This window comes from Pezoporus flaviventris, unplaced genomic scaffold, assembly GCF_033815535.1.
Source record: "Pezoporus flaviventris isolate CSIRO_AGI_PZ_B2104156 unplaced genomic scaffold, CSIRO_AGI_Pfla_v1 ptg000029l, whole genome shotgun sequence".
Taxonomy (NCBI): Eukaryota; Metazoa; Chordata; class Aves; order Psittaciformes; family Psittacidae; genus Pezoporus; species Pezoporus flaviventris.
Genome location: NW_026892577.1, coordinates 14,524,040 through 14,550,434, shown reverse-complemented (window position 1 = coordinate 14,550,434; position 26,395 = coordinate 14,524,040). Strand labels below are relative to the sequence as shown.

Here is a 26,395-nt window from a genome sequence, read left to right as displayed (position 1 = left end):
GTGCTAGAATTTATGTGTATTTTTTACTTTCACATTGCTATCGGTAAATCACATTTAGTTTTGACAGGCAAATCCTCATAGCGCCATAGCTTTACATGAGAAAAAGCAAAAGTTGTTTTAGATTGCTGCAGTACTGATTTAACAGTTTCAAGGGTTTTTTTCACTGTATAAGATGATCTCATCTTTTGAGCTGGCTGCACGAAGACTTGTTACCTATCTGTAAATTTGCTGGGTAGGGAATATATCCATGTAGGACTGGCTGAGGATCCTAGCTTCCTTACAATGTTTTGTCTGTATATATTCTACTTAAAGACCTCTCTTAACTAGAGATTAAGCTTTTCATTAATTATTAGTCACTTTCTTGAACCATGCATGGCTTCCAAGGGTGCCATCTTCTCTCAAGAAAAGTTATAAGTAGAGCATGTAAATGTATTCAGACTGAAGAATTCAGTTTATTTCCATAGATTGGTTTATATTAGAAATATTAATTAGAAATGTTAGAAATGTTAGTTAGAAATATTTCTTCAAGTAACATTACCGTGGATTTTAGCAGGCTTTATGTTTGGCAGCATTTAGTATTTGGGAGGTTTTGGGGAGTCAGTCCTCTGACTTCAAATAAGTGTGTCAGTTATCTGTCCTGTGGCACAGAGTTCTTCTGAATAGTAACAAATTTCATACAGTAAATTAAAGCCATAGTTCAGGTAGATCCTATTTGTCTTTACTTTGAAAAACAAAAAGCCTAGCAAAGCCAAATTTAAAATACCTTACCATTCAGCTCAGTCCTTTTCAAAGCCGTCAGATCAGTGTCATCTCATTGTCACAGTCTACGAGAACTTCTCTTATGTGTATGGAACAGAGATCCCAAGAGCAAGTAACGGGAATTAAATTCTCTTCAAAGAATTTTAGGCATAGCTTCCTTAAAACACAGGGAGGTCCTTTTGGAAGGGGGCTAGTATTGATTGCTTACAGAAAGAAACCTCTCTGGTAATCCTTTTGAAAAAATTTTGTGTGAATCATCTCAGAGTCTCCATTGCTAAAAATTTCCCAACTAAGATCAGTAGTTAGGCCTATCAGTTCCCAAATTAATATTGACCAATGCCAATTGCATTTATGCCATTTTTCCATTTCTTTTATTTTTATAATTCTATTAAAATTGGTGTCAGATTAGAAAGACTGACCTAATAAAGATGCTGCTGTTTATACCAGACAAGATGTTTACAACAGAAAAAAAAATTAAAGACCAACCCCTTCCTTTATTATAGGAGTTAGCAGAAGAGGGACTTTATCTGCCTTGCAGCTCTCCATTGAAAAAGAGTTATCCCTAAGCACAGTTTCTATGAAGTCAAGTCAGAAAAGGTGTAGAGTATACCAAATCCTTTTGTTACTAACCTCAGTGACTTTCAGATGAATTTCCATGTGGCCATTATTCACAACTGTATTAGACTTCACAATTTCATCATCATACTAGCTTCCCAGACCTTTTCCCTTATGGTCTTTAAACTGAGATTCTCCAACTAATGGTATTTCTGAGATAGCAGATGATTCTTAACCTTGTGGTTCTCGTCAGTATTGTAATCACCCATCACTAATCTGCACTCTTTCTCCTGACAGAAGTAGTGTATCGTCTCCCCCTTCAGCACTATATAGATACCAGGATTATGAGATATCAAATGCTACAGTTGAAGAGCTCAAGTGTCAGTAGCATATTTTACAGATTCCTTGAGAAGCTTGAGCAGAATATAGTTATTTACATTCTCACTGAAGTCATCCAGGAAGTGCTTATTCTAGGACTCTCAGACTTTTGCTGTATCTGACGTCGGATTGAATAGGTTAATCCTATTTAGTTCTTTGGTTTACTTCACGCAGATCTAGTATCTTTACATTTAATTGCTTTAATTTTCTCTACTTCAATACTGTAGAAGAATCATGCCTTAAAAATGTCCTGGGCTTGTTGTTTTGTCTTTGTTTTTTGCTTTTTCTTTTAATAAGTAGAAAGAAGACATCTCTGTTAATGAATGGGAAAGGTACAATTTTTAACTACTCCCATTTTCAACAATGTTAACTACTCCCATTCATAGCAGTATTTAAAGAGCCTGGGTTTGGTCACATTGTCTGCTATTTTGATCTCTCTGTCATGTTTAGAGTAAGACCTTTTACTCACTTTGGCTCACTTTTCACTTCTCAAGAAAAGCAAGATAAATTAATGACATGATACTGTGATGGCCTATTTTGAAAAGAAAAGTTCACTTCATCATAGCTTTCTGATGAGCCCTGTATCTTAATTTCATATTAATTGGTGTTATTGCCTGTTGGGTTTTGTTGAATTCAGTGATATGGCATGCTCTTGATTTAGATGGAGGCTTGTTTTTGGTTTGTTTTTTTTTTGGACAATCTTCAGGACTACTGGTAGTATCAAAAAAGGAAAGGTGCCATAATTAGAGTTTGAAGATAAGCAAGGGCACTTTTGGAGAATATTACAATATGTTGTTTGACCAGTTAATCAAATTCTGTCTGAGCACTTGAACGGTGTTGGTGACTCTTTGCAAGTAACTCAGGTCTGGACACCTGTAGAGTTTCTATTTGTTCCTTAGTACATGTTTTTACATATCATTATGTCTTATAAAAATACCTGTTCAAAAAGTGTAACTTTGGGGAAGTGATGCTGCTTCTTCATCTATGACTCTGAGACACACTTGTGAGACTTCCTAGCCAAGCATGCACCCATCTAAATACAGGTGAGAGGGCTTTTTCATAGAATCATAGAATAGTTAGGGTTGGAAAGGACCTTAAGGTCATTCAAGTTCCAATCCCCCTGCCATGGGCAGGGACACCTCACACTAAACCATGTCACCCAAGGCTCCGTCCAGCCTGGCCTTGAACACCGCCACGGATGGAGCATTCACAAGTTCCTTGAGCAACCCATTCCAGTGCCTCACCACCCTCACAGTAAAGAACTTCCTTATATCCAATCTAAACTCCCCCTGTTTAAGTTTTAACCTGTTACCTCTTGTCCTATCACTACAGTCCCTAATGAAGAGTCTCTCCCCAGCACCCCTATAGGCCCCCTTCAGATACTGGAAGGCTGCTATGAGGTCTCCACGCAGCCTTCTCTTCTCCAGGCTGAACAGCCCCAACTTTCTCAGCCTGTCTTCATATGGGAGGTGCTCCAGTCCCCTGATCATCCTCGTGGCCCTTCTCTGGACTTGTTCCAACAGTTCCACGTCATTTTTATGTTGAGGACCCCAGAACTGTACACAATACTCCAAGTGAGGTCTCATGAGAGCAGAGTAGAGGGGCAGGATCACCTCCTTTGTTCGACCTGCTGATCATGCTCCTTTTGATGCAGCCCAGGATATGGTAGGCTTTATCACTGCATGTGTGTGGCTAGTGTTTGATTACTCACAGAACTGAACTATGCCTTCAGTTGCTCCCTGTGCTTCTTTGTATTTCAAGTAGGTGAAAGAAGGAAAGATAGTTCAAATACTTATGGGAGCTGGAATGGCTGAGGAGCTACTGATCAGCTAAATAATTCCACCTTGTGATGTTTGCCCCTGGGTTAAACGTGCAAATGCTACATCTTCAGGAAAACTGTGATCTGAGAATCTTCATATATTTTCAATTTCAAGGATAACTTAAATTATTTTCAGTTATAGAGGAAATTCATGATCATATTAGTGAGGAGAGATTATAGAAATCTTTACTACATTTATTTTTTTTTAAGTTATTTGGACTTGTGCTTTAATTTAAGCATGTTCTGAAGTGCTTCTTTGGCCTGGCACGAGGGCTTCTCTATGGGTGATGAAGTTCTTTATGTTCTGTAAGTGTAGTAGGAAAATGTTCAGTTTTAGTATTAGTTATAGAAAGTATATGGAAAAAGGAAGAAACCATGTAGATACGGAACATCACATTTGCTTCTTACCCTGTGGAAGTGTTAGGGAATGCATGTGCAAAAATCAATTAAGTCTAGTATTTTAACAAATTATAAAAGATCTGTGATATGAGTTCTGTAATTACAGGTTCTTGCGTTTGTGTGACAGTGCTAAATACCTCACAACTTTAGGTCAAGAAAAAAATGAGGGTTAAATGGCACTCTCACAGCATCACCATCCTCGGCTGTTCTGGAGGGCCCTATGTGCAGAGGACTGCAATGCGCCCACTTACTGGGATTGTTTGGCAGGACTCAGGAGCTTCCTGAGCTTGTTTTACCAGATCATCGGAAATCTGCCCTGCATCTAGCTCTACTAGAGCCATTTAGGTTGGGGAAGGTGCCAAGAGCCAGCCAGAGAGCTCTGAAATCTGTCTGTCTAACTTAAAGGGAAAAGTTCATGTAATTTCAGCCAAACCTATGAAGTTAACATCCTTAAGTTCATGTTTTAAAGGAGTTGGAAAAAAAATCTGCACAGAGGTTTAATGTATGTGTATTATCAGTGTCAGCTGAGTTGCACTAACGCTTCTGAGAAAAGATAAATGCAGGCTTTGCTTGTTAGGTGACATTTGTTAAAGGAATGTCAAGATTCCGTAAAGATTTTCATATAATTAGGATTTACCAGCATGTTTAGAGGTACTCTTAGTTCATTAGGTAATTGATGAAAGAAATTACAGTGTTTCAGCAGAAAGCATATTGTAATTGCAGCAGTCCATTTATTTTTTCAGTCTATTTACTGATGAATTTGCAGTTCTCAGTTTAGGTGAAGTAATAATAAACAGAGGATGGAGTTTATCTCCATGCAGAATGTTGTAATGCAGTAATAATAGCAGGCATATTTGTTGTCCTGGGCTTGGCTTCTATTTTCTTATTAATGGCATTAAAGTCATCAGTCTGCAGTTAATCATTTAGAAACAACAGAAGTGTAGCACCTTGTTTGGTTTAATTTCAGTTTATCGGATTTTAAATTCACACTGTTGTTGTTTTGGGTTTGTTTATACCTGCCATGGTTATGATCCTGATTTTTCATTGCAAGATTCAATTATTAAATGTTCCCTGTAAGTTCTGTCAGAGCTTTTGAAGGCGCTGTGTCAAAAGGGAAACATAGCTGCTTTGAACCTGTGTACAATTTCCGTGAACCTTTATCTTACAGTGAGTATTTACAACAGTATTTTTAGCTGCCAGCAACACTGCTGGAAAGAAAACAATGTGCCTAAGTCATTCTCAAATCATCTGAAGTGATGGTTGGCTTTGCTGGGCTAGAGCAACCCAGCATGCACTTTCTCAGAACCTGCTCTTTAGATGTGCTGTATGGTATGGGGTTTGCATTTTATGGTGCTGGGAGAATTTTAAGTAGTAAAAATCTTGCATACTTTGAAGCAGCACTTGTTTAACCTGTGCTGCTGAACTCGGTGTGTTGGCAGAGCAGAACTAGCTACAACTTTGAGGAAGAAGTGGATAGAATGCATTCCTTATTTGCTTTAAAATAATACTCTGATGCATGAAGTAGTTAGCTGGTATCATTAGGTCATGCTCAAGCGATGTTATTCAGATCTTACACTAAGTTGGTTTTGCCTTTTTTTCTCTTCTGTTCCTCAGTTTGTAAGACTTGCATCGTTCAACACTTTGAAGACAGCAATGACTGCCCCAGGTGTGGCAACCAAGTGCATGAGACTAATCCACTAGAAATGTTAAGGTAAGATGACATTGCACAGCCTTTGCTGAAATGGAAGAACAAAAAATAAAAAATAATATTTTTATCCTGAAAGGAAATAAATTTTTTTTTGCTTCTTTGTATAATACATACATCAACTGTTTTTGGCCATAGATACTACCAATTTCTTATCTCCTGGTAAAAGGTAAATTAACTTTTCAGATATAATAAAAGGAGGAAAGATAATGGAGTAATGCAGAAAGACTGGGTGTATTGTGCAAGTTTAATTTTATTATTTAATTATTTAATGCCTCAAACTAATAAACCAGATGCCTTTTATTCTTTACATGAAATTAAGTTCTAGAATTTCTTTTTTCAAACAATTTAGGGCATTCCAAACTGTGCAGCTTTTTTTTAATTCATAGAGCAATATAGAAAATGAATCATGCAAATAACTGAATACTTTCCAGTGTGTAGACCTACCAATCTGAATTGAAATCTGCTGTCAGATTCATGAAAAGACACTCATGAAAGAAAATTCTGACACCAAAAGTACCTTTTCTTGAGAGTTTGCATTTTTTATGTCACAATAACACATTGCTTTTTTAAACAATTATTTTTCTTGAAATTCTAGATTCTCTTTTCACCATGTTATATTGAAACAAACTGTACTTTTTTATATTGAAACAAACTTTGCCATGTTATATTGAAACTGTACTTGCTACAAGTATAGTACAGAGAAACTGAGAAATGTCATCATAAGTGGAAGAACTAGATATTTTCCTACAATGATGAAGCCTCTCCCTGCCCTCACTCCCAACAGTCCCTCCCCCTCCCCCGATTTTATTAGTTTGTAATACTGTTGGGAACTTAGGAAGAAATATCCTTACATCAGTGTTGCAATAAATATTTACATATTGTGTTTGTTACAATTTATCATATCTTGCTTTTTGACTGATACATGTGTGCATGGCAATTCCCATACTTCAGTTATGTACCGAGAGGGTAGGTGAGAGAGATTAAACACAACAGCTTTAAAGGGTGTTATTAGCTTAAGTCTTTACCATCTGAATGTTTTTTAGAAGGGTAGGGCTAAAAGGGTTTATGTAGATGTTTACCTTAAGTACTATTCTGATCTGTCAGTGTCTGAGCTGCTGGGTCAGTTGTAATAGAAGATTCTATGTAGAGTGCATAAGGCTGAAAATAAAAGCATTTTAGAAATATTTCTTTTATTCTGATAGGACCATTTCATAGGATCTAAAAAAATGCATTTTCTGAAGCCTCTAGTAGATGTTTACTAAATTAATAATATGCTCTAAGCAGGAAATGATGGAAGGGTGAGAAAAGTTGAGACCACAAGCCAGAAATGTGGGAAGAGCTATTTTCTCTGCAATTATTTCCTGAAACTCCTTTTAGAGTCACCGTGTTTATTTGCCAACAAACTGCATATAGCAAGGAGTTTGGTTGTATTTTATGAAACAGTTTTCAACATTTGCTAAACTAATAATCAGAAAAGCACATGAACAGTGTAATGGAATTATCTTTTTTGGATGTTGCCTGCCTAACTTAATACGTCTTACACTCTGACTGTAGAGGCCAGCCCCATCATTGCTCAAGAATGCAGTCATTTTCTGAGAAATGGTGTTGAACACTCTAGATAGTATTTTTAACTGAAATCTTTCAGATAAACTATATAAACCACTTTATAAACTCAGTTCTGAATAACTTCATAACTATGTGAGGTTTTTAGATGTATCTTTCCATTGGCAGCAATTAGGAATGTTGAAACAATAAGCCAAAGTCTGAAATCCGACATTGAGCTCCAAAATAAAAATCTAGGAAGAGTGCTAAATTGTAGAATTCCCCTTCCTGATTTAGCAGAATTCTGAATCGTTAGTATTCACTAGGGTCTGCAGTGGTCTGTCATGAATGCAGGCTGTTTTTTTTTCTTGGTAGCATGCTTCTTGGAAAGCAAGTTTTCTTGAGTGATAGTCTTCATTTGCCTCACTTCAGATAATTAACATTTATCAGGGAATGGCTTTGATCTTATAACTCAGTATTATAGAAGGGGTGAATAAGAGAAGTTTGGAGGTTGGAAGATGTGAGCATGCAAAGAAGCATGTCTAAAATGTTAATGGTCCTGTTTCGGCGTTAACAGGAAGTATCATACTAAATGACTGAGACTGTGTTTGGAGTTATGTCAAGTAGTTTCATTTTGGAGTGGATTTGATGCAAGTCACAGAAATACGAATCTTTTGTTTAGAGTCCTGATAGGAGTGGATAATAGGAACACTGTAAGATGCATCTAAAATTAAGAGTCATTTTATAATTTCCTATTATTTTCCCCTATCCTTTGAGTTTTCCTGTACTTAAAAATCAGATAAGTGGGGTTTTTTCCTAAGTTTTTAAAGTATTGATTAGTAGTATTGTTGCATAAGGATAAATAGCTCTTTTTGTTTAGTTTTGAAAGAAAATGAAGTTATTGACTATAGCACATCAAGCCAGTTCTTGCTGCTAGCATTGTTGATTTGTTAAGTATAGTGGTTTTCTTGCTATGTTAGCATTACTAGAGACTTTTGGTTTGGGGCATTGAAGACAAATTAGAAAGTGCTAAAAGGGAATTTTAAAAATAAATGTAGAAAACCCAGCATGTATTATGCCATCTTGAGGAATAGTTAGTGGGATTTTTAATTAAATTAGTGTTGTTCTCTTCTTATTTCTTTTCTCTTAATGAGTAAGTTATGAAGAGTAGAGCTTTCTTACAGTGTGAATTAATCCCATTTCCAAGACAGGTTCCCAGTGCTCTACTGCAGGAACTTCATAGAAAGCAGTACCCTCTAGTTGCATTAGATGCTGGAGAGGGACTCTTCACTAGGGACTGTAGTGATAGGACAAGGGGTAATGGGTTAAAACTTAAACGGGGGAAGTTTAGATTGGATATAAGGAAGAAGTTCTTTACTGTAAGGGTGGTGAGGCACTGGAAGCTGTGAATGCTCCATCCCTGGTGGTGTTCAAGGCCAGGTTGGACAGAGCCTTGGGTGAGATGGTTTAGTGTGAGGTGTCCCTGCCTATGGCAAGGGGGTGGAACTAAATGATCTTAAGGTTCTTTCCAACCCTAACTATTCTATGATTCTATGATATTGATTAGAGGTGCTAGAAGAGGTAACATACCGTTTGGAAAGCTAGACCTATATTGTTCTCTATCAGAAACTGAGTGCACAGACATCCCATGGTTTTGGTACCCTTCTTACCTGTGAGAAATTACTCTCTATGCTTCTTTGTTTTAGGGGAGGCCTGTTTCACTTGCCAAAGATTTTTTTTTTTTTTTAATTTTTATTTTTGGGGGTACTTTTAAGAAGAAGCAATTAGAAATGCATTGTGTTTGTAGCTTAAACATTAATATTCTTATGGTATGACTGTCTTCATGAACTAACAGATAACACAGGAAACTACTCTCAGAACAAGGTAACTGGGTAATAGGTCTGGTTGTAAACTTTCAATTACAAAAGCAAATTCTGTAAAGAAGGAGAACCTGTACTGCTTGTATATTTGGTATAAGAAGAGAACTCTTGTCTACTAAAATGGCTTTTAGGCATTCCTCAACAATAAAATCATTCAGTCTTCCTATTTTGCCACTACCAGTGAACAAAAGCTAGAGAACAGTCATATGTTTTTTAACAGGCAAATAGTGTATTATTAATAACATGTACACATACATATCTGTATATGTGCAAGCGTGTGCATAGATATCTCATTGCTGAGATTAAAAATTAAGGGAATCAAAAATATAACAAAGTCAATTATTGTATTGTAGCTTCTGACTGTGTATCAAAATAACTTAATTTCTCTGGCCATATTGCTTAGTACTTGGTTTTGTCCTGGTTTTTTGTTTAGGCTATGGACAGTGGGAGTTACTGTTCACAAGAGAAGATGAAGAGGGCAGAGGAGAGAAATGAAAAAGAGTAAGACAGAGGAAACCAGATGATAAGTGACACAAGGAAAGGAAGTGGAACTAGAAAGCGGATGATAAATTAAAAGGATAGGAGAGTAGGTAAAATTCAGAGAAAAAGGAAGCAAAATATTTTAGCCTCAGCAACAAAGGAAAATGCACCATGTCCTCTGGAAGGGACTGTAATAGCTGTTTCTGGCACTAATATCAGGGTAACAGACGACATGCCTGTGCTGCGTACTGTCATCTGGTAGACAAGTTCATGGCAGATTTAAATAGTTTAAATGAATTATGTTGGGCACTGAGAGCTGTCTAGCCAGAGCAGCATGGATGCTCTGTGGTCTTCTTTCTCCTGCCAAGACTGGTTTGTCTGTGTTGTAATGAGTAGTCAATAGTCTGTTCAGTTTTTCATAACAGCCTTATTACCAAAGCACTTGAACACTTAATATGATCTTGGAGTTTACAGTTTTCATGCTTATTACTCATGATCTGGACCTTAAAATTACATACTTTTTTTCAAGTTTGTTCCTTTTAGTAACACAATTGTTTGCATGTAACAAAAATTAAAATAATGAAAACTTTAGAGTATAATGTTTTTTGGGGGGGTTGGGTTTTTTTTTGTCTTTATACATTAAAAAATAAATTCCTTAGTTAATTCTAAAAGAAATCCATTCAGGAGGTGGTTGAGATAGGTGGTTGAGATGTTGTCTCTCAAGCTAAAATCAGCTGATTTTTTGAGGATACATTGTTTATGAGAAATATGCAGTTTATTATTCAGAAGTTTCTGTTATTTAACGGCTGAAAATATATAAAATGCTGGTTTCTACTTAATGTGAAATGTATTTTTTCCCTTTGAAAGGCTCGATAACACCTTAGAGGAAATTATATTTAAGCTGGTGCCTGGACTTCGGGAACGTAAGTTTTTCATTTGGTTTTGGGCTACCTGTTTGGGTTGATGGAGGGCATATGGTCAATTCTAGTGATATACCTGTAGTATTGGTTTAAAAATTCACATGACTGTTCTTTGATGTTAACTAGAGGAACTGCAGCGGGAGATTGAATTTTGGAAGAAAAATAAACCTCAAGAAAATGGACAAGGTGATGATTTTTTTTTTTATTTTTTTCTCTCTCATCTGTGTGTTAAGTAACATTGATGATTATGCCCTTTTTCTTTAAACAGTTACACATGTACATTGTTTTTACAAAAGATACTACAGAAACTTGTTACAAATCTGCATAAATGTAGGCTGGGCCTTCATGTACTGCTGCTTATCTATTAACCACTTGTTTTACAAACATTACCTGTTCTACCATAATTTTAATTGCATCTCCCTAAGCTCTCACTTTCCACACTCATGAGATTTTACATTTGAATTGTTACTTTTCTTAATACAGCAAGATGCAGAACTACTTGAGTTTTTTACAGATTATTTTGTTACTGACTTTGACCAGCTGTTAAGTAGGAGGTTGTCAAGAATTAGTTATGACAAGTAGTAAAACAGCTTTCCACACATGCTAAACAATTGTTTTATATAGATTCCAAAATGTTTGGGTTTTTTTCTAATCTCTTCTTTTCTTTTTCCTTTTTATTTTTTTTTTTTTTTGGTAGTTCACCTATGCACTTTTGGAGCTGATTATCGAGGTGCTAAGTGAGGACTACACTCAACTGGTTTTATGTCTGTTTAATTTGACATTAGGATTTTGAAACCATAGTCTGTTTGGTTCAGACATTTTAAAGAACTTTTGAAAGTCTTTGCTAAGCTATAGATATTTTTAGTAAAGGATCACTGTCAAGTAAATGTCTTGCAATACTCTTCTGCATTCAATTGTTTATAATATCTTCTTTTCAACTTAATAACTTTAATTTTCTTTCTCACTAATTCTGTTGATTTGCATTTGGCATCCATTATAAGGGACAAGGTTCTTTTCTCTGTTATTAAATGAAGAACTGCAGGACAATTCATATGATATTTTTTTTAGTTTACTGCAACATACCATATAGTGTATACCTATTCTTTTTTTAAAATACAAATATTTTTATGAAATATAGACATTTTTTGACTGTTCAGAAAAGTATTTCTGCTCTCTCTGTCTATATATAAATATATAATTTTCAGATCTGTAGAATGTGACCTCTTTATTCTTCTTGTCCTTACCCTTCTCTCGTAACTCAATGGCAAAACTAATGGCAATCAGTTACTAAGTGTAATGTGTGACTGGATTCTTTGGTGAATCAGAAGGCTGGTCTAACTCTCAAAATGTACTTTTAAGTAGCTACAGATGTATCCAGCTCTGTTAGTGACTGTATCCTTGGGCTATGGAAATTTGACTCTGCAAACCATTCAAAAGTCATGAGACAAATTATGAGCATTTAAACTATTTTCTGCCATAAAAAAAGCATTTAGAATCTTGCCTGAGAATAGATTATTTGGAGAGAATAATTTCAGTAAGACGGGACTGTTTCAGTTATCAATACCATGCCCTGCAGTCATATAGTCAATTCAAAAGAATCCGCAGGTCACGACACAGTTCCCAACCTTAGCATCCAGGATCTGTAAAAAAATTGCAGGGCATAAAATTTTCACATCTCAAAAGAAAAAAACCCTCAGACAACAGCATATCTCAGGCATTGGTGACTCCACTAGGAGATTGGTTACCAGAGAGAATTGATGGGTGATGACAGGAAACATACTGTGATTCAGAGCAGAAAAATCTCTATTGGGCTGCTCCAGTCTGAACTGGAAAAGGAAGAAGGCAAACAGCTTTACATTGAGTCACTCTTTGGCAATCAGTTTTCTATTAAATTTCAAGGAAAAGAACAGGAAATAGACAATTTCCAAGATTTGCAAGAAAGGTGAGATTAAAAAATGAGACACCATTTTACTCCTTACAGAAAGGGGGGAGGGGGGGGGGGGCTGAGGGTGGGTGTTTGTTTTGTTCTGCCTTCTGTTCTTGGCTTGATGTTTTTGACTTGGAAATCACCAAGTCCATTTTGGTGAGATCCAAACCTCATTTTCTTGTTGGTTTTTTTTGTGTTTTTGTTTTCTTTTAAATCATATTGAATTCTAATAACATGCCTCTAAAAGACCATCACATTAATTCCCTGAGGCTGCCTGTACAAACATCATTAATTCTAGTATCTACAGGGATTTTTTTAGTAAATAGGCTGGTGCCATTTACGTGGAGGAGCATTTGAATTTCTGTTAGAATACTTTGAAAAATGAGATCTTTTTTGTGGAATCTTTGTCTGGAATGATTTTGTAGTTGGGTATTTGGTAGTTTCCCTAGTTTTCTGCTTTCTCTACAGCTTTCTGTAGTTGCTTTGCCTTTCAAGACATTTTAAACTGCGTAACTAAATCTTCCTCTGTTACTCAGCAGCGATAACTGTTTAAAGTTGTGGGTGTGTTTGCATTGCCGAAGGATCTGTGAATCATAGACAGACTCCCAAGACAAATGCTTGTGGCAGGTAGACTGTGCCTGCTTGATTAAAAGAGTTTCTTTTTTCACAAAAAGAAAAAAAAGAATATATCTATAGTTCAATACTGTAAATTCTATTCATAACAAGATGATAGGAACAAAATATATGTATGATACATATTCAACTAACTCTGTCAATAGCTAGTAGGGACATGTGGGCAATCTTTTCTAACTATAAAATACTCCAAAATTGTATGCAAGGAAAGAAATAACCATAGCTTAAATCTCATCTTGAATATGTAAACTGAACAAAATGAACTAATCACTGTGTCTAGGAACTTAGGCATGGCTTGGTACTTGTTAAAGTTTTAATTCTATCTTCTCATTCTAACTCTACTAAATAACTTTAGAAGTTTGTGGTAAATGTAAAAAAAAACCAGAATCTGATCTGGAAGGTTTTCAGGAAATGCAAAAGTAGCTTATTCAAGTTACTTGTGATAATATTTTATTCCGACAGAGAGCGGCCTCTGTATTAAATCAAGATAAATAAGTTGGGGATACAGAAAACCACAAATGTATTTAATAGGGTTATTGTATACTGTATTCCAAATCTGTAAAAATTACTCCGTTTTATGGCTCATTTTATGGTTATTACTTACATACATTGCAGCCTTATCTGGCTGTACGAGCTAGTCTCAGCATTCAAGTGTTTAACTGTGCTAAACCTTTGAAAACTGTAGGAGATTGTATTTTGCTAAAGAGTTAGATTTCTAAACCAGGAATCAATAGAGCACGTAACAGCATCAGTTGTTATATATATGTGATTATATAGGCTACGTGTGCCCTGCTGAAAAACATGGAGACCATTCCTCTTATTTTTGTTTATAAAGGGGGATAAGTATGTGTATGGCTATTTAGTTATAAAATCCTTCTGGAGAGGGTCACTTGGAGTTCTTACAAAGACATTTCCTAGATGGGGTCAAAAGTGGATGAAATTTAAGTTTTGTCTTCTTTAGCTTACTTAACATTTCAGTCTCTGATGGATTATTGTGACAGACAATAATGAATAAAGTAAAATAGTAAATATGAATTTATTGGCCATGTTATTTTGATATAGAAGTGTCGGGATTAGTTATTCCACTATGTATTTAAAAGCAGTATTTTTTGGCAGTGAACTGCTTCGCCACAGAGTAGGTTGAATGATCTTGATGCATGCTCAGTTGTGGGATTTTAATCACTGGACACAAACAGAAGTAGACAGCCATAACCATTAGTGGTCCATGAGCCTAATAATTTTCTGTCACACACAGAAATCTGTTATCACATATTCTATTGATTTCAATACTAAAACTGTTTTCAGAGATCTGTGAATTGGTAGGTTTAAGAATGCACTGAATTAAAATTGTATGAAGTTAATTTGAAAAAAAAAATACGCACTTGAAAATGATGTATCACTTTAAATATGTTTATTGCTACTGTGACTTTTCATTGTCTTACACTTAAATAATATGATCTTCATATTTTACAGATGAAAGCCCAAAAGCTGATAAACCCAAAGTAGACGAGGAGTGTGATGAAAATGAAGAAGATAAAGACTACCACAGGAGTGACCCACAGATTGCTATCTGCCTTGACTGTTTACGAAACAATGGGCAATCGGGAGATAATGTTGTCAAAGTGAGTGGTAAAGATAATCTGTGCTGTTGTTGTTGCAGAATAGCATCTTGCAGGAACCAAATAATTTTATAACCTTTAATAAGACACCTTAATGTGGTGATCTGTCTCTACCTCCTCACTTATTTAGTTCTTTTGTTTGAAGCATTTCAGTGCATCTTAGAATTTTGCAAAAAATACAATTCCATACAGAAATCTATTGGTGACCATGGATTATTTTGTCTTTTTATGAAGCATAGTTTTGTAGTCTACAGCCTTGATGGTATATAACTGCATTACACAACTGATTACAGCATACCACAGATGTACTTAAAAAGCTAGCTGTAGGGGAGCTGCCCCACACTTTCAGGACTGCTCTCTTCCCATGCCAGCATGAAGCTGTTTTTCATATATGTTGTGCACTGAATGACTGGGATCTGGATCTTTTGTGCCCTTGGACAGGTCACTTCCATCCGTAAAATGTGTAAAGTAATACCTGCTAACCGCTGTTTTAAGAACTAGGGGTATTTGGTCTCTATTCATGAAGGGAAGATTATACCTAATGGTATCAAATCTAGAAGAAAGTGTTTAGAAATCCTCTTAGATTTTGGCATAATATTATTAAATTACAAAGACAAGAATTATAAAAGATATTTAAAATTTGTCTAATAAAACACTACTTACATTTTCTGTGCGCTATGTTACATGTATAATTTTGAAATTTCTTAGTAAGAAAGTTTTGATTCAGCAAGAAAATACACATATATGTTATCACCCTGTTTATGCTAAATAGTAAGAAATCTGTATCTCCATTGCCATGTAGGAGTCTCAGGTTTCCAGCTCTCCTGTTGAATCAAAACTGCTAGGCTCTCTCAGAATTGTAGCTTCCTTGTATTTCACCTAGATTATTTGAGGATGTTTTTACTTCCTTTTTCTCTCAGGGACTACTAAAGAAATTCTAAGAAATGTCACATCTGTTTGACCCCCAGTGTTACTAACACAGATTATTTAAATTCTTCCTTTTGGTGGTTTTGGTGGGGTGGTTTGTTGGAGTTTTTTTCCCTCCCTTCTGTATTTTTTGGATGAGTCAAATGAATTTGTAATCTTGTACATTTTGCTAAAAAGTAAAGAAAAATGAACCTCTGGTGCCAATATGAATTAGAGGAGAGTGCAGTAAAATTGGTTACTGGTTGAAGAAAATATCAGTTACAGCTGTTCTTGCAGTAAAACTTCTAACCCGTTTTTTCTGTTTTGTTGCTGTTGCTTTAGGGTTTAATGAAGAAATTTATCCGCTGTTCCACTCGAGTGACTGTGGGAACTATCAAAAAGTTTCTCAGCTTAAAATTAAAACTTCCAAGTTCTTATGAGGTACATTTGAAAGAATGATGCTTGTATTTTTATTTCCCTGCAAAGTATTAAGGTTTTATGAAACTTTATCATATTCAAACTTGAACATTTTGAGAAATATTTCTTTTAGCCCAATCACTAAGTACTGTTCAATATTCCAAGTTACATTTTCTGCCCTTAAATGACAAGTGATCATTTTATCACAGTGACTGAAGTTTCTAGTTAGTGAATTCATACAGTTCTTGTAAATTCAGTTTGTTGCTCACCTGTGAAGGGACACATACATTAGGTTTTGATATTTTTCTGCAAAAAAGAAATGCTTTCCCTTTCCACGTGGGTAATGAAAAAGTCACTTAATACAGTTTTGGGCTAGTAGCTATTGAGGTAAAGGAGAGCTCAATTAAGACATACACAAAACTACTCTGCAATTTATCTTTAGATATAAGAAACTATCCAACAATTATGAAGAAATGAGGAATAACAGCATTTGAATTTTTCTAAATGCAGATACTTTTTTGCATCTTTTCTGGAATTAATTGGGATTTGATGGAGAGAGAATCAAGCGCTTTGCTGCATGAGTGATTTAATTATGGCCAAGGCTGTTCCCTGTGGGGACGTGTTAACATGGTTGAAGTTGTAATGCATGGTGGAGCTGGGAAGTGTGTGACTCCTGCCTCTGCAGGGATGCAGGAATTTTGACCTCAGCACCCTCAGCGCAATTTCTTCAGCTAGTTCTTTTACAGGAGGCAACGACTGTAGAAACTGCCGGCTGCCTTTAGCACAAATGGCAGCCTCCCAGCTTTGGTCAGAGGTAGGGCTGAGTTGGGTCAGGTGCACAGGTTATTGGAGAGCTACATGCAGGAGTCCGTCAGATTCATGACATGCTGATCAGCCATTTTGCTTTTATTTGGTTTTGTTAATTATATTAATTTAATCCATCTTTGGCACCTTAATGGCTATGGTGTTACATAGTATATGCTTACTTCAGCATTTTGAACTTTTTTTTTTCCTCTAAAAACCAGAAAAGCATTATGGCAACAGTAATGAAAGAATTGTCAAATGTTTTCAGTGAAGGGTAAAAGTAAGATGTTATAATACAGGTCAAGCTTATTTTCCACAATAAGATCCTTACTCTTATTTTAATTTTGCCTTCAGTTAATGAAGAGTAACATTTGTATACTCAGAAGTGTATTTTCTTTGCCATTTATAGTTCTTTTTAAATAACTTTTTTATATTGCCTTTTTTTTAGTGAAAACTACAGTAATTCTGTAGATCTTTAGTTATGAAGGTGTTGACATATCAAGAAGGCCTTCAAAAGACAGCACAAGGCTTTCTCTACAAACAGATACTGTGTAGTATTGCTAAATACAGGGAGTGTTTATCTACTACTGATTTCCTGTGTAGTTTAGCAGACTTTCTTCTATTGACACTTTAATTGAAAACTTAGAAGTGCAAATAAAATGGAATGCTAGTGTACAAAATAGCATATTGTCAGTATGTTGTATTTCTTCAGAGTTATACGGATTTTCAGTGGAATTACTGTATAATGATACTCACTTAGGAGTTCATTTAGGCATTAAAATTTTGTGTCCCTGTGTCTTACTGCTTGTTCTGTTGTATTTTAAGCTGGATGTACTATGCAATGGAGAGATCATGGGGAAGGATCATACTATGGAATTCATCTATATGACAAGATGGAGACTAAGAGGCGAAAACGTAAATGGTGTTACATTATTAAATGATGTTTTGGTATATTTATTATAGAAAGTATACGTGCTTTCACAGCTTGGTCCAAAATATATTCTGTGATCCTTCAAAAAATCCTTATTTAAAAATGCATTTTGCATGTTTTCTGGATTTCTTGTGTTAAACCCTGCAAGTGAAACCCTGAAGCACATATATTGTGTGGATTCTGAAACTTAAAAATAGCAGGTATACTATACAAGGGATCAAGTTTACGTGGAAGTTATGCTCAGAGTTTTATGTCAGGTATCTGAAAACCCAAGCACTTGTTCTTTTTCTGCATTTGAATTTGGTTTTAGTGACCTTTTGAGGTCAGGGAATACTAAACCCCAGTAGTTGGGGAATCTGTATCCAGCAGTTCTTTATTAAGAATCTCTTTTATTAAGTCAGTAAAGTGACACTGAAATGTTACTGGTGAAATCTAATTTTTTGTTACTATTTCTGTTAATACTCACATACAGATAACATAACACTAATGTCCAGATAACATAGCTGAATGGGTTTTCCTGTTTGTTTTTTTTTTTAAGCTTCCTAGTACTCAGAATAAAAAACATTGGGGCACAGACACAAAAGACAGAGGACTGAGCGCATTGTAGAGTTAACAGTTCCCAAGTTTCTTAAAGTTTTGCTTTAATCTGGAGGAGGACAGATGGATTTTTGATAGGAATTAGGGGAGTTAATACATATAGGCAAGTATTCATTAAATCTGAAAGGAATACTGCACTGAAATTGCTGAAACCCCAATACTGTACCAATAATGGAGCTTGAAGTAGTATTTTTTTCCAATGCTGCATTGAAACCAGTGGATGTTTGTTTGGCTTGCCCTCTTGTATTTTAGCTAGCATTGGCTATACTATTGGGAAGTGTTGAGGCAACAACTTTAGTGATCATGGAATTCTTTCATGACATGTAATACTGCCACCTCTGCCTACAGATGGACTTTAGAAAGTTGCATGGGTTTGGAAGCAACTGTAACTATCATCTTGACAAAAAGGATGTTATTTGTGCTATTTAAATATTTAAAAATTCGCAGAACTATCGTTTCTAACAGGAGTTGAATATAAAAGTTGACAACTCTTGATAAAATTTGTAAGTTGTGTTTACATACACATAGCATAGCCAGGTATGTGTACACCTTTTCTTTTCAACATTAACTCACTCCCCTGAAATCAAGAGATGACAGAATAAAACCTGTACAAATGACATTGTACTGGTAATAAATCCATTAACATCTGGGCTTCTATGATTTTGTTTTCCTTAACTGTGTTGGGTCTTGTTACAAAACAGAAGTTTTAATTAATTAACAATCTTTTCTTTTGGATGAAGATCAATTCCATTATCTCCATCTTTGGTACTATTCGCCATGAGCTTGCATCATGGGATGTACCTGTGGACCTTACATGAGGTGGCGTAGCAAAGGGAAAACACCCACTTATACGTTAGAGAGGTCTTTCCTTTTTAAATAAGTAAATTAATTTCAAGCTTTACATTTGAAAACTTAAAAAAAAGAAAAAGCATTAAATGGTGAATGTGTATGTCCAGCTGTGGACGCCTCTTATCTGATCAGAAAATCATCTCCTTCGCAGTTTCGGTGTCAGAACTGCTCATCTTCGCAAGTCTGCTCACAGGATGGCACTTTTTATCAGGTAAGAGGCACTCACGACTGTACATACTACAGTCATTAAGGTCCTTTCAGCGCTTCAGTTGTAATCCAAGTTGTGGAGTTTTTATAATTCCTTACTAGAAAGTGCTAAAACTCTGTGAACAAGGCCTGAGCATTTTGTTCCTTCAGAGAAAGCTTTATTGAATGAATAAATAGAACCCATTCAGAAGGTTTAGGGATTTCTTTTACTTTACATAATGCCATTTGTCTGTTTATTAGAGAGATGTCATTCTGTAGGCTGATATCCCCATCAGCCTGGAAGGTTTATCTGCCTCTTCTATTTCATCCTTCTTACTAGTAGCATTGGGCAGCACTGACAAGGGATCAAAACTAAAGAGTGTGGGTCAAAAGAGACTACGCTGGTTTCATCTCTTTATGGCAATTCATATGTTCTTTTTAATAGAGTGAAGAAATGTTATATTTTTCTAATACTGTATTCCTTTCACATCTTTTAAAATTAGAAATGAATAACACCTTATCTCTAGAACGTAACAAACCAAAACCTTCAGAACTTGCAAACTGATGTTGATTTCTAAATTTCATTAATCAGTCTGGTTCATACCCATATGAAACAGTATTTCAGTTTCCTCATTGAGAATTTTGATTTGAACTAATTTCTAAAAGTTACTTTGGAAGTTCGAAATAGTATTTTTGCTTGAGCCAAAAGCTGACGTTAATGATGGAGGGTCACTTCATCATGGGAATGACCTGCTGCAGTCATGCCTACTTCAATAAATAGAATTGTCCAGCATGGAGCATTTTACTTGTATAGTTGTTTTGTAATTTTGTGTGCAAAAACACTGAGCCTCACTGGTTTACATGGCAATTTCACTGAGGTGACTGTGCCTGTGTGCACTTCCAATTAATGTGAGTACTTTTAGAGACTTTATATATATTTAGTACTTTTTAGACTTCATATAATCAGAATGAAAAATGTGAAATAGCATTTAAGTGATGTGGTTTTCACATTCAGTGCCAGGAAAACAGAGATCACGTAGTTTATGATACTACATTTGTAGTATCATATGTTTGTTAATTGCAAATGCAGACTGCACGTCGTGCTCCCTGTCTTCTGTCCTAAATGCTCCTGCTATTATGAATACCTTTGGGTTTATGTTGTGATTTCTCTACACTCCAGTTTGTAAATCCCCAGCAAGCATGATCACATTTAGTTCTGGTGATCATTTCACTATCACGGCATGGAAATTTTATAAACCTGTATAGGTCTCTGCAATGTATCTTTCTTTTGTCACTGAAGTTCATCTGTATTGCATTTGTATGATGCAGTAAAATATTTCTGGGTTTAGTGATAGCTTCTGTAACAATTTTTTATATTTCCAAGTTTGCAATAACAAAGACTCAAATCAGCTATGTTCCTCTGCCTCGTGGCTGAGACAGTAAGATTTTCCTGGGGTTTATGCTATAGAAAACATCCAGTGTCCTAATGAAGTTAATAGGAAAACAGCAGATTTATGTAAAATGCTAACAGACTGAAAAAAGTAAGACATTTAGTAAAAGAGGACTTTGCAGCAACAAGCACTCAGAGCATTTTCTGGAAGCCCACGTATTCTTGCCTCCCCTTCCATGACAGTTTTGTCCAATTCAGGGATCCAAGCAGTTTATTTGCCCTTTCCCCCCCCCCTTCCCCTTTTCCTTTTTTTTTTTCTGGTAAGAGCTAATAAAAATGTACCAATAGATCTGAAGTTGAGGATTTGGATTTGTGGGAGAAGTTAGCCTCAGCTCTCAGAAAATCAGCTGACGGCTATTTGACCTTTCTTATCTTTCTTTTTAATACTGGCTCCCGTTAACTAGTGCTGACTACTAGTATAGCGATGAATCTGTGCATCTATTAAAATTAAACCAAGTACATCATCTGTTAATAGACTTTGGTTTAGAAAGTATAAAATTTCAAGATGCTTTTTCTCAAACGCAGCAACACAGAAAGAAGAGCAGTTGTTTGAGCCCTCTGAGTACATGTCTCAAAATCAAAACATAATCACGAAATATATAAAAGCATATACAGGAGTTTTATATTAGTCACAAATAACTACAACTAACTGACTTAGAGATTGAATATGGATTATGAACTATGGGTAGGAATTTAACTGTTGTAATATATAGAGTTGATTTATATAAATAAAACTGATCGTCGTACACACTGGTAATCTCTGGCTATTAAGGCAATCTTTAACTGCATTTTGCTATTATTTTTTTATGAATTATGTCTTCATTTTTTCTTGTCTGTGTGTGTTGTTGTTTTTCTCTTGCTTTTGTTTTCAGTCTTACCCTATGGTACTTCAGTATCGACCTAGAATTGACTTCGGTTAGACCAAAGGGCCAGATCCCACTGAGATGAATCCTGCACTATTTGTTTACCCATCGACAGATTGCACAATGAATGGATGTGCCTGGATTAGGGGGGGACACAACCAGATTTTCAGCATGCAAATAAGGACATTGTCTTTCTTAAAATTGTCAGTTGCATCTCTGTTGTTTTTATTAGAGCAAGCCAAGTGCCATTCTGCTACTGAAATGTGCATAAGATATTTCTTACGAGTGTGCTGCAAATCATAGCCAAAATCATGACGTGTACAGTCGAGATTCAAAAACTATGGAACATTTTTTGCTTGCGTGTTAGAAAATTTTTCCGGTCCTAATATTGATTACACTAGCAAAATGGCAGAGTGCTCATTCCATGTGGTGTTGCAGTTTCACACACTTACTATTTTACTGGATATTGTTGTTTAAACCATAGAGTACTGTACAAATAACTAAGGATTATACCTTGAAAATATTTTGTATAGAAAATATATTTAGAAAAGTGGTTATTGGGCCACTACTTTTTTCTTGGTAAGTTTCTCATGGGTCCAGGTATAGCTCACTCATGAGTGTGCAACAGTCCTTTTGCAGTGAATGAAGATTAATTACCTTAACAAGAGATGTAGAACATGGTGATTCAAAATGGTAATTTAACATCTTCTAAATAGATTCTGCTAATATTGCTTAAAAGCATCGCAGCCTTTGTGATTGCACTTTTCTATGGTTTCCCTAAAGACTGGAATTTGGGATACTAGCTAATTTTGGAAAATATCTTCTGGTCAGATTACATTTCTTCTAATAAACCCTCCCTAAAAAATGAAGTTAAAAATAATGTAGATGTCTATGAAACAAATAAATTTCACTAGAAGACCACAACAAAGGCAAAATTTGACATAATTATTGCCTTTCATAGTAAGCATTTCCTTTTAAGATTAGTTGGAGGTATATAAGACAAAAATAACATATAGCTTTAATTACATTATATATCTCTTGTGACTACCTGGAGATTAGAATTCATTACAGAATTTTTCATTAGTTAAAGTCACATCATAAAATATTTCCATGAAATTAGAGGTAATGCAATACTGAAGATAAGCAGTCTGACCAAAATAATTGTTCAGGTCATTATTTTTCTAAGACCTGTTAGTGCTGGATAAAGTGATTGTTGCCTTAGGTATTGCAAGCATGATGGTTCTAGTGTAGAACGTTTATTGGGGTTTCTGGTAATGTTGCAGGGAGCATGGTAATGCATATGTCTTCTGTAGTCTTCTGTTGTCTTTGCTTAAAATTCAGTTGAGTTTTTCACTTTAAATTCTATGGAGATACTTATAGTTCAGTACTTTTATGTAATTTCTATTTAATGCACACCTGCTGGTATCGTAGATGACAATTTACTTTGTGAGGCCTTTTGCATACAGCAAAAAGGAACCAAATCAGTTTTTCAGAAGCTAGAATAGAGTGAACTAATTCTTCTTAGGTAAGACAAAGTGAAAATTCTATTTTGCGATCAAGTATAAAAAAAATAGATGCAAGGCTGTAACTCCTTTGTGAATTTTTGTTCATGTACCTTAGTAAGTTTCTGTAGGAGAACTAAGCATGCTCTGGATAAATCTGCCCCCTCTAATGTTAGTAGGAGTTCTAGCATTGATGACTTGAGGAATCCATATGTAGTTGGGTTGAATTCTACCGTTGCACTCCAAAGCCCATGTGACATGCAGAAATAAAGATGCAGTCAGTAGCAGTCTGTTTAGGAAACCTGCCATTGCAGGTCAAGGTTGCACATATTGTGCAGATGCCAGTGAAACCTGGGCTAGCAAAATGTCAAAGCAGCTGCTGCTCCTTACTGCAGGCATAGTGTGCTGACTGTTACAGGCACTGCTTTGCCCACACTGTAGATAGGTGCATGTGCTGGCTGCAGGAAATGGTCATCTTTTTGCCCACCCAGTCTATGATGTGCTACTTGACAGAAACAAGAAGATACTCCGTGTAGGGAGGGCCCTTCTCCTCTGCAGAATCTGTAGGGAAGCAGAGATTCTTTGTATGTACAGAGGTCCTCCTCACGGAGCAGCTTGGAAGAGCAGAGCATGCATTCTAATTGCAAATCATTCTTCTCTTTAGTATACACAGTTGTTTTGTACAGTAGAAATAAGATATTATTTGTAAATACTTACATGCACATACAAATGACACCTTACAGTTTTTATATATTTCACGTGTTTTTATACCAGAATCTTCACTGTAGAGTCACTTGACATAAAACGCTTATTTCAGTTTATCACAAAACTAATGGTAGTACACTTAAGTATGATTTCTGCTTGGTTCAGGGGACAATTTTTTTTCTCAACAGTTGTGCTTACTGTTTTGACAAGTTTGAGCAGACTTGTTTTAAAAGGAGAAAACCATCAATTTTTAATCCATTTTAAGTTACCTTACACAGAAGTTTTCATCCACCCAACAGACCCCTGAAACAGGACTACTTTATATTGTTTTCTCAATGGCAACTAGTAGAAGATTTGACTGTTTAATGGCTTTCTGTATTCACAATTAAGAGAACCATGAATTCTTTTGATTGGACATAGATGCTGGTTTAGTTCATAATATTATCTTGATGCAACTTAAAGCTAGATTGCAGAAGGCAAATCTTCATTTTAAGCATGGAATATACAGACAGATACAATTTAATGTTCCCAGCTGAGAATCATGGCATTAAATGCATATGATCTAGCCACCTACACTTCATGCATTTCTGATTTGATGGCACAGTGCCTGAATGCTGTTACAATTTAATAGGTTTTGTAGCAGTAAAGTGCCAGCGAAGTATGTATCTTAACTGGGCAGCTTGTGTGACACAGGCTTTGCCTTCTTTACAGGATGTTTCTCTCCCATATACTACATATGTGCCATGTGTCTACAGATATGCATATTTAATTCATCTGTGCCAATTAGAAGTATCTGAACAGGATAGGAATATGCTAATGTGTCTATAGATTTCTGTGTGCCAAAGATGGGGTAAAGTGAGATGAGTACCTAAGCATTCCATTAAAACTGCACCATATGCCATCTTAGAGCAGATGACTGTATACAGTCACACTTTCTGAGCATTTCCATGACAAAGTGTCATAACGGCATGCTTGTAAAGAATAAGAATATAAAATAAGTGTTGCTGCCACTATGTTTCTATGGCTTTCCCATATTGGCAGTACCTAGCTGTAGAGGAAGAAGACCTAAAAAATTACACACTACTACCTAACCTTGCCATCTCTTATTTAGTAGATTTGGTGTTTGGGTTTTTTTTTTTTACCGTAAAAGTGAAAACCTTCTATCTGATTTTAACTCTGGAGTAACTCATTAATGAAAGTCATAAGTAACTTTTTGTTGAGCTTAGCTGTGTGCTGCATTTGTCTAGGAATGAAACGTAAATTAGAATTTACAGATGAGATCCTGTAATATCTTAAATGGTATGGAATGAGATGGTTAATCAAGAAATGTATCTTCCACCACGCATTACTACACTGCTCATAGCTGAGGGCCTAGTCCTAGAAACATATTTTTATTTGGATGAAATACCAAATAAGATTACTACAATAATCTTAAGTGACTCATCACTATAGTAGGTACTGTTCACATGAAAGCTTCTACGATTTGGGTCCTAGGAGTATGCAGCGCTATATTGTGCATACTCAGCTAGCTTGCAGTTATTATGCAAAAAAAAAAAGACAAAAAGTATTACTTTGACTTTACTGAAAATGTTATGTAAAGCAAAGTGCCTGGTTACTAATACATTTTAAGCCCATTATTTGCATTTGGCAGGGTAGTATTTGCTTCTGTATTTTATCTATGATCTGAATAGTTTCAGCAAGAATATTTCATAAACATGCTGTATTGAGAAGCTTTCTTTCATGGGAAACAAGCAGAAAAAGGAATGTGTTCTGTAACAAAATTTAAAATTGAACAAAAAACCCTCTCTCAGTAGAAACTATTATGACAAGAATTACTTTTTTATGTAAATTATTTCCTGAATGCAGAACCCTTGAATTTTGAATCTCTTTTTCTACGTAGGTTTCAACAGTTTGACTTGACTTTTCTCTTCTGCAGTTGTCAAAAACAGTTCCAGTATATCTGCAGGAGAAAAGAGATTGATCACATTCCTTTTAGATATAAGCTAGGCTGTTGTTCCCTGCTGCAGACAAGGCAGTGGTCCAGAGTTCCATCTCATCTCTCCCATGTATAATTGTTAGACACGACTTTGTAAGAAAAGTAAACAATTTTTCCTTCTCTGCTGTTTTCTAAAATAACAACATAGGCCAGGGTTTAGTCCTTGCATTGAACCAATTGCTGAGTTGCATTGTCCCTTTTGTGGGGTTTTTTGTATTTTTATATCACTGAAAACACCAAGCAGCATTCACTCCCCACAAATATTCCTGTGAAGACTTGCAACAAAAGGAATAGCTTCCAGCTCAGACAGCTACTGTGCCTGCTAGAAATACTAGAGAAAAATCGTTGTTCAAAGCAAGCCCTGTGTCTCAAAATAAACAGATTGAGCACTGTTTATAGAGGGGCTACATAAAATACTGGTCAATTACATGGACTGATCAAACTCATTTTTATCCTGGAAAAGACCAAAGGCAGTTAAAACACATATCCTTATCCACAATAAATATATAAACAGAGATGTTTAAATCAAGAGCTTGATCCAGTTTCTTCACTTAACCTAGCCAGGTTAAA

At 35.7% G+C, this 26,395-nt stretch overlaps 1 protein-coding gene across 2 annotated transcripts in view; it reads left to right on the top strand.

The window, feature by feature from the left end:
• PCGF5 (polycomb group ring finger 5) overlaps positions 1–25,393 on the top strand; it is a 33,179-nt gene extending 7,786 nt beyond the window's left edge. The window contains exons 3-10 of one of the 2 annotated variants that reach the window (XM_061459180.1): positions 5,525–5,621; positions 10,388–10,443; positions 10,567–10,626; positions 14,474–14,622; positions 15,868–15,966; positions 17,572–17,661; positions 19,275–19,334; positions 21,632–25,393. In XM_061459180.1, the coding sequence (XP_061315164.1) occupies positions 5,525–5,621; positions 10,388–10,443; positions 10,567–10,626; positions 14,474–14,622; positions 15,868–15,966; positions 17,572–17,661; positions 19,275–19,334; positions 21,632–21,679 (659 nt within the window). In that variant the 3' untranslated portion in view covers positions 21,680–25,393. The remainder of the gene's footprint in view (positions 1–5,524; positions 5,622–10,387; positions 10,444–10,566; positions 10,627–14,473; positions 14,623–15,867; positions 15,967–17,571; positions 17,662–19,274; positions 19,335–21,631) is intronic. The other variant, XM_061459181.1, reaches the window with a different exon arrangement.
• Positions 25,394–26,395: the final 1,002 nt, after the last annotated feature.